This window comes from Salmo salar, chromosome 25, assembly GCF_965601325.2.
Source record: "Salmo salar chromosome 25, fSalSal1, whole genome shotgun sequence".
Lineage (NCBI taxonomy): Eukaryota > Metazoa > Chordata > Actinopteri > Salmoniformes > Salmonidae > Salmo > Salmo salar.
Window position 1 is genome coordinate 39,305,001 of NC_138315.1, and position 13,769 is coordinate 39,318,769.

Sequence of the window (13,769 nt, forward strand, 5' to 3'; positions counted from 1 at the left end):
TGTTGACCCATCAGTCTGGCTTTATACTGCTTCCTCTAGTGTTGTCGACCTATCAGTCTGGCTTTATACTGCTTCCTCTAGTGTTGTCGACCTATCAGTCTGGCTTCATACTGCTTCCTCTAGACTCTTGTTGATCCATCAGTCTGGCTTTATACTGCTTCCTCTAGTGTTGTTGATCCATCAGTCTGGCTTTATACTGCTTCCTCTAGTCTCTTGTTGATCCATCAGTCTGGCTTTATACTGCTTCCTCTAGTGTTGTTGATCCATCAGTCTGGCTTTATACTGCTTCCTCTAGTGTTGTTGACCCATCAGTCTGGCTTTATACTGCTTCCTCTAGTCTCTTGTTGATCCATCAGTCTGGCTTTATACTGCTTCCTCTAGTCTCTTGTTGATCCATCAGTCTGGCTTTATACTGCTTCCTCTAGTGTTGTTGATCCATCAGTCTGGCTTTATACTGCTTCCTCTAGTGTTGTCGACCTATCAGTCTGGCTTCATACTGCTTCCTCTAGTGTTGTTGATCCATCAGTCTGGCTTTATACTGCTTCCTCTAGTGTTGTTGATCCATCAGTCTGGCTTTATACTGCTTCCTCTAGTCTCTTGTTGATCCATCAGTCTGGCTTTATACTGCTTCCTCTAGTGTTGTTGATCCATCAGTCTGGCTTTATACTGCTTCCTCTAGTGTTGTTGACCTATCAGTCTGGCTTTATACTGCTTCCTCTAGTGTTGTTGATCCATCAGTCTGGCTTTATACTGCTTCCTCTAGTCTCTTGTTGATCCATCAGTCTGGCTTTATACTGCTTCCTCTAGTGTTGTTGATCCATCAGTCTGGCTTTATACTGCTTCCTCTAGTCTCTTGTTGATCCATCAGTCTGGCTTTATACTGCTTCCTCTAGTGTTGTTGATCCATCAGTCTGGCTTTATACTGCTTCCTCTAGTGTTGTTGACCTATCAGTCTGGCTTTATACTGCTTCCTCTAGTCTCTTGTTGATCCATCAGTCTGGCTTTATACTGCTTCCTCTAGTGTTGTCGACCTATCAGTCTGGCTTTATACTGCTTCCTCTAGTGTTGTTGACCCATCAGTCTGGCTTTATACTGCTTCCTCTAGTGTTGTTGATCCATCAGTCTGGCTTTATACTGCTTCCTCTAGTCTCTTGTTGATCCATCAGTCTGGCTTTATACTGCTTCCTCTAGTGTTGTTGACCTATCAGTCTGGCTTTATACTGCTTCCTCTAGTGTTGTTGATCCATCAGTCTGGCTTTATACTGCTTCCTCTAGTGTTGTTGATCCATCAGTCTGGCTTTATACTGCTTCCTCTAGTGTTGTTGATCCATCAGTCTGGCTTTATACTGCTTCCTCTAGTCTCTTGTTGATCCATCAGTCTGGCTTTATACTGCTTCCTCTAGTGTTGTTGATCCATCAGTCTGGCTTTATACTGCTTCCTCTAGTCTCTTGTTGATCCATCAGTCTGGCTTTATACTGCTTCCTCTAGTGTTGTTGATCCATCAGTCTGGCTTTATACTGCTTCCTCTAGTGTTGTTGACCCATCAGTCTGGCTTTATACTGCTTCCTCTAGTGTTGTTGATCCATCAGTCTGGCTTTATACTGCTTCCTCTAGTGTTGTTGACCCATCAGTCTGGCTTTATACTGCTTCCTCTAGTGTTGTTGATCCATCAGTCTGGCTTTATACTGCTTCCTCTAGTGTTGTTGATCCATCAGTCTGGCTTTATACTGCTTCCTCTAGTGTTGTTGACCTATCAGTCTGGCTTCATACTGCTTCCTCTAGTGTTGTTGACCTATCAGTCTGGCTTTATACTGCAGCTCTCAGCTCTGTCATTATGTCTGGCAATATAATTCTCTCTTTCTCTCACTTTCACATAATAAAGATTGTCATTTTTTTGTCTGTTCATGCCTGCATTCATATCCCTGAGTGTGCATATGCTTCACCAGACCTTCTCTGTGTGCTGTCTGTCTTTCTGTGTTTCTGGCAGATAATAAGGACTATGATGCATACCTGTCCTACACTAAAGTAGACCCTGACCAGTGGAGTCAGGAGACCAAGGAGGAGGAGCGCTTTGCCCTGGAGATCCTCCCTGACGTCTTGGAGAAACACTACGGGTACAAACTCTTCATCCCAGACAGAGACCTCATCCCCACAGGAAGTAAGTGATGACTAGGGGAGGGGGGAGGTTGGAGGGAGGGAGGGGACGGAAGGGAAGTGGATGGGAGGGATGGAGGGGGTGGATGGGAGGATTGTGGGGGTGATGAGGGGGTGGGGTAGAGGGGTGATGAGGGGATGGGGGAGGGGTGGGGTAGAGGCGTAGGGAGTGTGTGGGGGTGATGAGGGGGAGAGGGGTTGGGGAGTGTGTGGGGGTGATGAGGGGGTAGGGTAAAGGAGGTAAGGGATGCTGTGTGTGGTTATGTGATAGTACATTCACTAATTGTGTTGTGGCTTGTATAGTTATTGTGGTTATTGTGATTGTTCTTTACTCTGTCACTATATCATCTGTCACTATATCATCAGTCACTATGTCATGGAAAGATCAGGTGTTCATAATGTTTTGTGTATATGTGTAGTTTGTGCAACAAAGAAACTCTAAATAATATATCCATACCATCAATAGAACAACCTTTGTCACTTACATAGTTGTTACATGTGCTGTATACTGCTTCAAATATATCATATATTGTTTTCCCATGCATATTGTTGTATCCCCTGTTGTGGAATTTATTTATCCTTTTATTTAACTAGGCAAGTCAGTTTAAAACAAATTCTTATTTACAATGACAGCCTACCCCAGCCAAACCCTAACATCACTGGGCCAATTGTGCACCACCCCATGGGACTCCCAATCACGGCCGATTGTGATACAGCCTGGAATCAAACCAGAGTCTGTAGTGACATCTCTAGCGCTGAGATGCAGTGCCTTAGACCGCTGCGCCACTCGGGAGCCCAAGTGTATGATTGTATACATCAGCAAGTGTTATATGCATACTGTGCATTTGTTTAAACAGGCATGTACTTGTTCAGTGCATGATCATAGAATGCATGCTTATGATTGGTTGTAACCATCTGAACCATCTTATTCCTGATGCACTTCTATACACTGTCATGTTCCTTTCAAGATCTATTAAATGGACAGTGCAGTCAAAAAAGTGATTTTCCTGTTTTTTAAAACACTCTGAAATTGTGAAAATTATGATAATGCCCTTTTAATGTATGAGCTTTTTGAGAGAAAAAACGCCTGGAATTTCAGCCTGTTCAGGTGGGAAGGAGTTTTTGGCCCACAGCATGACATCACAATCCGATTTGATTATTCTGACCAATGGACAATCTTTTATTTGCATATTTATCCTCCTACTTTGAAGGGGTAAGCAGGGTAGGTTCTAGAGTTTAGACAATCCTATACACCTATCCAGGACTGTGTATGTTAATATATCGTAATTTGTTTCAACACGCCAACATGATCAGACTGAGCATTTCAATGGCAAAATAAATGATTGATTTTTGTATTTTGAAAGTTGCATATCTTAAACTTGAGTGCTGACAAGCAAAACATTTTGGGACCATGTCAACAATGGACTAAGGAAACAAATACAAAAATATAGTTTTTGGGTGGAGTTTTCCTTTAAGAACCCACTCCCTTTAACCGAGATGCAACATTCTCTCTCACCTTTCTAGTCCAAAGTGTATTCTACTGTGTAGCCTATGCCACACTGACTGTGCCCTCAGCAAGGGGATTGTGTAAAATTGGACATGAGATACAGCTAGCTCAGTATACAGTCGTGGCCAAAAGTTATGAGAATGACACAAATATTAATTTCCACAAAGTTTGCTGCTTCAGTGTCTTTAGATATTTTTGGCAGATGTTACTATAGAATACTGAAGTATAATTACACGCATTTCATAAGTGTCAAAGGCTTTTATTGACAATTACATGAAGTTGATACAAAGAGTCAATATTTACAGTGTTGACCGTTCTTTTTCAAGACCGCTGCAATCTGCCCTGGCATGCTGTCAATGAACTTCTGGGCCACATCCTGACTGATGGCAGCCCATTCTTGCATAATCAATGCTTGGAGTTTGTCAGAATTTGTGGGGTTTTGTTTGTCCACCCGCCTCTTGAGGATTGACCACAAGTTCTCAATGGGATTAAGGTCTGGGGAGTTTCCTGGCCATGGACCCAAAATATCGATGTTTTGTTCCCCGAGCCACTTAACTTCTATGGGCATCCTACCCGCGGTACACACTATCAACAACCAGTGAAATAGCATGGCGCGAAATACAAAACAGCAAAACTCTCAATTTTATTTAATCAAACAATCAACTATTTTACACCATTTTAAAGATAAACTTCTCGTTAATCTAACCACATTGTCCAATTTTAAAAAGGCTTTACGGCGAAAGCATAACATTAGATTATGTTAGGACATAAACTTCACAAGAAAAACCACACAGCCATTTTCCAAGCAAGGACATGCATCACAAATACCAAAAATACAGCTAAAATATTCACTAACCTTTGATGATCTTCATCAGATGGCACTCATAGGACTTCATGTTACACAATACATGTATGTTTTGCTCGATAAAGTTCATATTTATATCCAAAAACCCCATTTTACATTGGCGCGTGATGTTCAGAAAATGTATTCCCACCAAAACGGCCGGTGAATGAGCACATCAATTTACAAAAATACTCATCATAAACGTTGATAAAATTTACAACAGTTATTGAAAGAATTATAGATATACTTCTCCTTAATGCAACCGCTGTGTCAGATTTTAAAATAGCTTTACGGAGAAAGCACATTTTTCAATATTCTGAATACATAGCTCAACCATCAAAGCAAGCTATACAGATACCCGCCAAGTTCTGGGGTCAACTAAACTCAGAAATAGTCAAATAAATATTCTCTTACCTTTGCTGATCTTCATCAGAATGCACTCCCAGGACTCCTACTTCCACAAGAAATGTTATTTTTGTTCAAAATACTCCATATTTATGTCCAAATACCTCAGTTTTGTTTGTGCATTCAGATCACTATCCGAAGGCATAACGCGCGAGCGTAAATCCAGACACAAAAAGTCAAATTGTTCCATTACCGTTCGTAGAAACATATCAAACGTTGTTTACAATCAATCCTTAGGGTCTTTTTAAGGTAAAACATCGATAATATTCCAACCGGACAATAGCTTATTCATTACAGAGAAAAAAGAAGGAGCGGTGCGCCAAACGTGCCCGCGCAGTAAACAACTCACTGGTCCCAGGCAGTCCACTCATTGACTGAGCTCCTATTTTCTGCCCAGTAACAGAAGGATGAAACACCTTTCTAAAGGCTGTTGACAGCCAATGGAAGCCTTAGGAAGTGCAACGTGACCCCACAGACACTGTAGTTTTGATAGGGATTCAAAAGAATAACTACAATTCTCAGATGTCCCACTTAATGGTTGGATTTTTCTCAGGTTTTTGCCTGCCATATGAGTTCTGTTATACTCACAGACATCATTCAAACAGTTTTAGAAACTTCAGAGTGTTTCCTATCCAAATCTACTAATAATATGCAGATATTTGACTCTGGGCCCGAGTATTAGGCAGTATACTCTGGGCACGCTTTTCATCCGAAAATGAAAATACCGCCCCCTATACCTTAAGTTAATTATCACTTTTGCCTTATGGCAAGGTGCTCCATCATGCTGGAAAAGGCATTGTTCGTCACCAAACTGTTCCTGGATGGTTGGGAGAAGTTGCTCTCGGAGGATGTGTTGGCACCATTCTTTATTCATGGCTGTGTTCTTAGGCAAAATTGTGGGTGAGCCCACTCCCTTGGCTGAGAAGCAACCCCACGCATGAATGGTCTGTTGGCATGACACAGGACTGTTGGCATGACACAGGACTGATGGTAGCGCTCACCTTGTCTTCTCCGGACAAGCTTTTTTCCGGATGCCCCAAACAATCGGAAAGAGGATTCATCAGAGAAAATGACTTTACCCAGTCTTCAGTAGTCCAATCCCTGTACCTTTTGCAGAATATCAGTCTGTCCCTGATGTTTTTCCTGGAGAGAAGTGGCTTCTTTGCTGCCCTTCTTGACACCAGGCCATCCTCCAAAAGTTTTCGCCTCACTGTGCGTGTAGATGCACTCACACCTGCCTGCTGCCATTCCTGAGCAAGCTCTGTACTGGTGGTGCCCCGATCCCACAGCTGAATCAACTTTAGGAGACGGTCCTGGTGCTTGCTGAACTTTCTTGGGTGCCTTGAAGCCTTCTTCACATCAATTGAACCGCTCTCCTTGAAGTTCTTGATGATCTGATAAATGGTTGATTTAGGTGCAATCTTACTGGCAGCAATATCCTTGCCTGTGAAGCCCTTTTTTTGCAAAGCAATGACGTGTTTCCTTGCAGGTAACCATGGCTGACAGAGGAAGAACAATGATTCCAAGCACCACCCTCCTTTTGAAGCTTCCAGTCTGTTATTCGAACTCAATCAGCATGACAGAGTGATCTCCAGCCTTGTCCTCGTCAACACTCACACCTGTGTTAACGAGAGAATCACTGACATGATGTCAGCTGGTCCTTTTGTGGCAGGGCTGAAATGTAGTGGAGATGTTTTTTGGGGATTCAGTTAATTTGCATGGCAAAGAGGGACTTCGCAATTAATTGCCATTCATCTGATCACTCTTCATAACATTCTGGAGTATATGCAAATTTCCATCATACAAACTGAGGCAGGAGACTTTGAAAATTAATATTTGTGTAATTCTCAAACCTTTTGGCCACGACTGTACATGCTATAGGGCAGACATCATAGAGTACATGTTATCCCCAGCAGCGTCCTCTCTAGTTCCCATTTAAACCATTAATACATTCATGAATATATTTTGTGTGAACATGTGCTGATGCATGTGCCGATCTGTCTAGTAGTTCGTCTATGCATATGGTCCAGGTTGTTCATTACCACGGCTGTACGTCTAGCTGCGTCTTGATGTTCAGTATCTATTACCACGGCTATATGTCTAGCTGGGTCAGGATGTTCAGTATCTAATACCACAGCTCTATGTCTAGCTGGGTCCGGATGTTCACTATCTATTACCACGGCTCTATGTCTAGCTGGGTCAGGATGTTCAGTATCTATTACCACGGCTCTATGTCTAGCTGTGTCAGGATGTTCAGCATCTATTACCACAGCTCTATGTCTAGCTGTGTCAGGATGTTCAGCATCTATTACCACAGCTCTACATCTAGCTGGGTGGGGATGTTCAGTATCAGTATTGGCTCCCGAGTGGCGCAGCAGTCTACAGACTGCAGACCCTGGTTCAATTCCAGGCTGTATCAAGACCGGCCATGATTGGGAGTCCCGTAGGGCGGTGCACAATTGGCTCAGCTTTGTTAAGGGTTTGGCCGGGGTAGGCCATCATTGTAAATAAGAATTTGTTCTTAACTGACTTGCCTAGTGAAATAAAGGTAAAATATATATAAACATCTATTACCACAGCTCTATGTCTAGCTGGGTCAGGATGTTCAGTATATATTACTACATCTAGCTGGGTCAGGATGTTCAGTATCTATTAATACATCTAGCTGGGTCAGGATGTTCAGTATGTATTACTACATCTAGCTGGGTCTGGATGTTCAGTATATATTACTACAGCTCTATGTCTAGCTGGGTCAGGATGTTCAGTATCTATTACTACAGCTCTATGCCTAGCTGGGTCAGGATGTAAAGTATCTATTACTACATCTAGCTGGGTCAGGATGTAAAGTATCTATTACTACATCTAGCTGGGTTTCATGTGGAATAGAGCGAAAGAGTGAACACATCCAGTGAGACTACTGCGCCGGCGGTATGGTAGGCAGCTTCAGACAGAATGGGACATCATAGAGGGATATGTTTAGAGGCTCTTACTGTAGTTACTGCACTGCTGGATGAGAGAGAGACAGCTGAACGGAGAAACTAGTCCCTAGTCAGTTACACAACAATTTGCTAAAAAAACTGTTCCAGTTTGTGTGTGTGTGTTTGTTTGAGAAAGAGAGAGCAAAATAATAAATGATAGTTGATATGCCAGTGTTACGCAAGTCCTCTTTACTGTTTGTGTGCTCTGTGTGTTCTCCTGTGATCTGAGTCTCAATGTTGACATGTTTATGTTTAGGTCTGGCCAATGAGCTTTACCAGGATGACACAAGACTTCTTAGAGGTACATGTCCTCAGTCTCTTCCTCTTGTGTCAGCAACTGTGATGCACTTCCTCTCTGGACAGGAAGAGAAGCATAAGGCGGGCATTTTGTAAGAGTTTACACAGCAGGAGCATAGCTTTTAAGTCAGAACACACACACACTCTAGCACACAGGCACACACACACTCGCGTACACAAACACACATGCCATTGCACACAGACACACACAGATCCAAAAACCTCAGAGAGAGAGATTAGAAGTTATGTAGATACAGTGTTGACTAAGAACAGTTGTAGTATACAGGTTGGTGGCACCTTCATTGGGGAGAACGGGCTTGTGGTAATGACTGGAGCGGAATAAGTGTAATGATGTCAAATACATCAAACACATAGTTTCCATGTGTTTGATGCCATTTTATTTGCAGCGTTCCGGCCATTATTATGAGCCGTTCTCCTCTCAGCAGCCTCCTGTGTTATAGTAACTGTATGTTTAAACACGAAACTGTTGTCTGACTGCTGTCTCTATTTGGTGTTGTATGTCTTGTAGTTGTCCATCCATTGTATTGTGAAGTGGTGTGCTAGATGTCTCTTGTCCACATCATGTTACAACAAATATGTTACTGTATACAGTGGCTTGTGAAAGTATTTTTCCCATTTTGTTGCTTTACAACCTGGAATTAAAATAGATTTTTGGGAGGTTTGTATCATTTGATTTACACAACATGCCTACCACTTTTAAGATGCAAAATATGTTTTATTGTGAAACAAACAAGAAATACGACAAAAAAAACTGAAAACTTGAGCTTGCATAACTATTTACCCCCCAAAGTCAATACTTTTTGCAGCAATTACAGCTGCAAGTCTCTTGGGGTATGTCTCTATAAGCTTGGCACATCTAGCCACTGGGATTTTGTCCATTCTTCAAGGCAATACTGCTCCAGCTCCTTCAAGTTGGGTGGGTTCCACTTGTGTACAGCAATCTTTAAGTCATGCCACAGATTCTCAATTGGATTGAGGTCTGGGCTTTGATTAGGCCATTCCAATACATTTAAATGTTTCCCCTTAAACCACTGAAGTGTTGCTTTAGCAGTATGCTTAGGGTAATTGTCCTGCTGGAAGGTGAACCTCCGTCCCAGTCTCAAATCTCTGGAAGACTGAAACAGGTTTCCCTCAAGAATTTCCCTGTATTTGGCACAATCCATCATGCCTTCAATTCTGACCAGTTTCCCAATCCCTGATGATGAAAAACATCCCCACAGCATGATGCTGCCACCACCATGCTTCACTGTGGGGATGGTATTCTCGGGACGATGAGAGGTGTTGGGTTTGCGCCAGACATAGCGTTTTCCTTGATGGACAAAAAGCTCAATTTTAGTCCCATCTGACCAGAGTTCTTTCATATGTTTGGGGAGTCTCCCACATTTGCCTTTTGGCGAACACCAAACATGTTTGCTTATTTTTTTCTGGACACTCTTCCGTAAAGCCCAGCTCTATGGAGTGTACGGCTTGAAGTGGTCCTATGGACAGATACTCCAATCTCTGCTGTGGAACTTTTGCAGCTCCTTCAGGTCAATTTGGACTATTTTGTCCATTACATTAAATCCAAATAAAAATCCAGATTACAGGTTGTAATGCAACAAACTAGGAAAAACGCCAAAGAGGGTGAATACTTTTGCAAGGCGCTGTACAAAACATGTTAGAACATATGTTACTGTCTACAAAACATGTTATAGAAAATATGTAGTGTATAGAATAATCTAAGCTGTTTTGAGTTTTCCCTTTCAAGGAGATTGATTGTCAAATCAAATCAAATCAAATGTATGTTGAGTGCTTTGGGTTCTCCCTCTCCCTTCATCCCTCTCTCTCTGTCTCTCTATCCAGCCTACATTGAGGATGTGGCGCGCTGTGTGGACCAATCCAAGCGCCTCATCATCGTCATGACGCCAAACTACGTGGTGCGGCGGGGGTGGAGCATCTTTGAGCTGGAGACACGCCTCCGCAACATGTTGGTCACCGGGGAGATCAAGGTGATTCTGATCGAGTGTGCCGAGCTGCGTGGCATCATGAACTATCAAGAGGTGGAGGCCCTCAAACACACCATCAAGACCCTCACCGTCATCAAGTGGCGTGGCCCCAAGAGCAACAAGCTCAGCTCCAAGTTCTGGAAACAACTGCAGTATGAGATGCCCTTCTGCCGCACCGAACCCATGCTGAGCCATGAGCCGGCGCTGGACGTCAGCGAGCAGGGCCCCTTCGGAGAGCTCCAGACCGTCTCCGCCATCTCTATGGCAGCTGCCACCTCCACCGCCATGGCCACGGCGCACCCGGAACTCCGCTCGTCCTTCCACAACTCCTACCACACCACCATGCGGCAGAAACACTATTACCGCAGCTATGAGTACGACCTGCCGCCGGGGGGCACGCTACCGCCGTTGTCATCACTAGGCAACCAGCACACCTACTGCAACATCCCACTGACGATGCTGAATGGACAGAGGCCGCCAGCGGGGAAGAGCCGCGAGCACAGTGTGGAGGAGGACCACACTAACCACGCCATGCTGCCGCTGTTGCCCAGGGAGACCAGCATCTCCAGCGTCATCTGGTGACCGGGGCGGGGCAGGGTAGAACCATACGACACTAGCAGAGAAACGCGGCACGGTTTGGTCTGGTTTGGTCTGGTTTGACTTGGATCGCTTTGGATCGGTTTGGTGTCACGATTCTATGAGACAGTTATGATTGGCTACTTTAGCTATATCTGAGAGATTGTGATGAGTTTGGTTAGGAGTGGACCCCTGTGAACAGGCAAGACAAAGTTGGGGCAGGTTTGGAACGTGGTCCTCATGTATGCAGAGGAGAAGTTCTTAACCCGAGGATTAAAGATTCAAACTGACAACAACAAACTGTTTGATCAAAAGACATCAGAGAGTTTGATCAACATGAACTGTGAATAAATAATAAAAGAACCCACGCATTGGCACTTGTGCACGCGTGCGCACACATGCACACACACACACACTAAAGGAAAACAGGGTCTTGTACATATATTTTCAATTTATTTGTAGCATAAGTGTCTTTCTGTTTGTTTTTCTGTTGTTTTTATTCAATCTTGTTTGTTGCCTTCTCTACTTTGACTCTGCTTTAACTTGTCACACAGATTTATATATTTCTATTTTTTCTGTTTTTTATTTATTTTTATTTTTAATTTCAATATGCTTATGAAGAAAGCCAGTATGTCATGTATCTGCGCTGTTGTGTTTTCTATCTTGACTTTATGTAGTTTAAGAGATCCTTTTTTTTAAAACACTTTTGGGGAATTGCCTGGACATTGCAACGTTTTACTCCGAGAGCATCTTCTTTTTGTTGACCTGTATAAGGTGTATATCTAGTTTTTAAAACAATCTTTAAAAAAAATCATAGAATATGCAAAAAGAGGGAAGAGCTACTGGTGATGTTGATGTAACTTCCTGTGGACCAGAGGAAGGGGAGGATTTAGGGAGGGGTCCTAGTCCTCTCCAGTCAGTCTGTCTGTCAGTCAGAGCTCTCTCTAAAGATTCATATTTTGTATAAAAACAAACAGCCTCGCTGTTTTAGCGTGATAGTGAAATCCCTCACCTTAAAAAGAAATGTGTTGATTATTTTAAAAATAAGTCTATTTTTATAACAAAAAGAGTTTGCTTGGAAAGTCATACTTATTTACATTTCATCTGACATGAAGGGGGAGGTGAGTGTGTGTGTGTTAGGCTGGTTTTGTACACCACTTTGATATGTGGTTCCTGGTTTGTTAAAGGCCCAGTGCAGTCAAAAATGTGATTTACCTGTGTTTTATATGTTTCTACACTATGAGGTTGGAATAATACTGTGAAGTTATGAAAATTATAAGGCCCTTTTAGTGTAGGAGCTGTTTGAAAAGCTGTTTGTTCAGCCTGTTTTGAAGGGAGGGAGTTTTGGGCTTTCATGGTAACACCATGCAGTAAATTAGACCAATAAGAAATAGAGTTCCAAACCTCTCTGCCAATAACAGCACATTTTCTGTTTTCCCCTTCCCACTCAAACCACGCCCAGACAGTCTTATCAAAATTCTTGCTTGAGAAATTGATATTTAGACAGTCACAGAAAGGTACTTGTTACCCAGAAATTATTTGATATTGAGATTTAAAAAAAAAACAGCTGCATTGGACCTTTAAGACAACAGTATGGATTTTGAGTACCTCATATAAACATTTTTAGATAAAAAAAAAATGCATTTTCTATGTTTTGGTTGAGTTCTTGAAATATTTTCCAATACTGAGAAGTCCTTGTTTTTAATCCATGCTTATCCATGTTTAAGGAAAGAAAAAGTGTGTTTGTGCTTTAAAATACTTTTTTTATTATATTGGAAGGCGTAGTTTCTGAGTATGCATAGCAAATAGATACATATTCTATATATGATACAGATATTTATATAAATATATAAACACGATATTCACTTGGAAGGAAATGTCTGTCTTTATAAAAACACAATTCATTCTTATCAGTTGCCCTTACTTTCTCACTGCATATTAAAAATGTTTATCTCCTCTCGATTCATTTATGTTCTGTTCATTTTACACAGTCTTCCATGGTCCAAAAGACAGAAGAGTTTCGGCCATCCAGAACCAGAATTCAATAGTTCTGCTCTGTAAGCAGTAGCTACCGTAGGCAGGCTATATGAAGAGATGATTAAACACAGTCAAACGCTGCCATCTGCTGGTTAATGTTGAATTAGCAATGGCGCAATGAGACACAAATAGGATCCCCACACACGTCCACACACAGTCACACGCAGTAATATGGCCAGTGAGTGTGGCTGGCAGGCAGGCATGAATACACACACATCATGTAATCTCTCTTTCACTCACACACACACAGACACATACACACACTACGGTGGCAGGCATCAGTGATATACCTGGTGTGTGTGTGTTCTGACAGCTGGCCTTTTATTACTACATACATGATTAATAGACTCTATCAATTAGGGGCTTAATTGGAAAGAAAATGGGCCCCATGAAGAGGATAGAGGGGCGGCAGGTAGCTTAGTGGTTAGAGTGTTGGACTAGTAACCGAAAGGTTGCGAGATCGATTCCCGAGCTGACAAGGTAAAAATCTGTTGTTCTGCTCATGAACAAGGCAGTTAACCCACTGTTTCTAGGCTGTCATTGAAAATAAGAATTTGATCTTAACTGACTTGCCTAATTAAATAAAGGTAAAATGTACTGCTCAAAAAAATAAAGGGAACACTTAAACAACACATCCTAGATAAGAATGAAATAAATAATCTTATGAAATACTTTCTTCTTTACATAGTTGAATGTGCGGACAACAAAATCACACAAAAATAATCAATGGAAATCCAATTTATCAACCCATGGAGGTCTGGATCTGGAGTCACACTCAAAATTAAAGTGGAAAACCACACTACAGGCTGATCCAACTTTGATGTAATGTCCTTAAAACAAGTCAAAATGAGGCTCAGTGGTGTGTGTGGCCTCCACATGCCTGTATGACCTCCCTACAACGCCTGGGCATGCTCCTGATGAGGTGGCGGATGGTCTCCTGAGGGATCTCCTCCCAGACCTGGAC

At 42.3% G+C, this 13,769-nt stretch overlaps 1 protein-coding gene across 1 annotated transcript in view; it reads left to right on the forward strand.

Moving 5' to 3' along the window:
- Positions 1 to 12,730, forward strand: part of LOC106586724 (interleukin-1 receptor accessory protein-like 1) — a 292,043-nt gene extending 279,313 nt beyond the window's left edge. Inside the window, exons 8-10 of the mRNA XM_082969141.1 lie at positions 1,989 to 2,159; positions 8,146 to 8,190; positions 10,050 to 12,730. Of these exons, the coding sequence (XP_082825267.1) occupies positions 1,989 to 2,159; positions 8,146 to 8,190; positions 10,050 to 10,774 (941 nt within the window). The 3' untranslated portion in view covers positions 10,775 to 12,730. The remainder of the gene's footprint in view (positions 1 to 1,988; positions 2,160 to 8,145; positions 8,191 to 10,049) is intronic.
- The last annotated feature ends 1,039 nt before the right edge of the window (positions 12,731 to 13,769 follow it).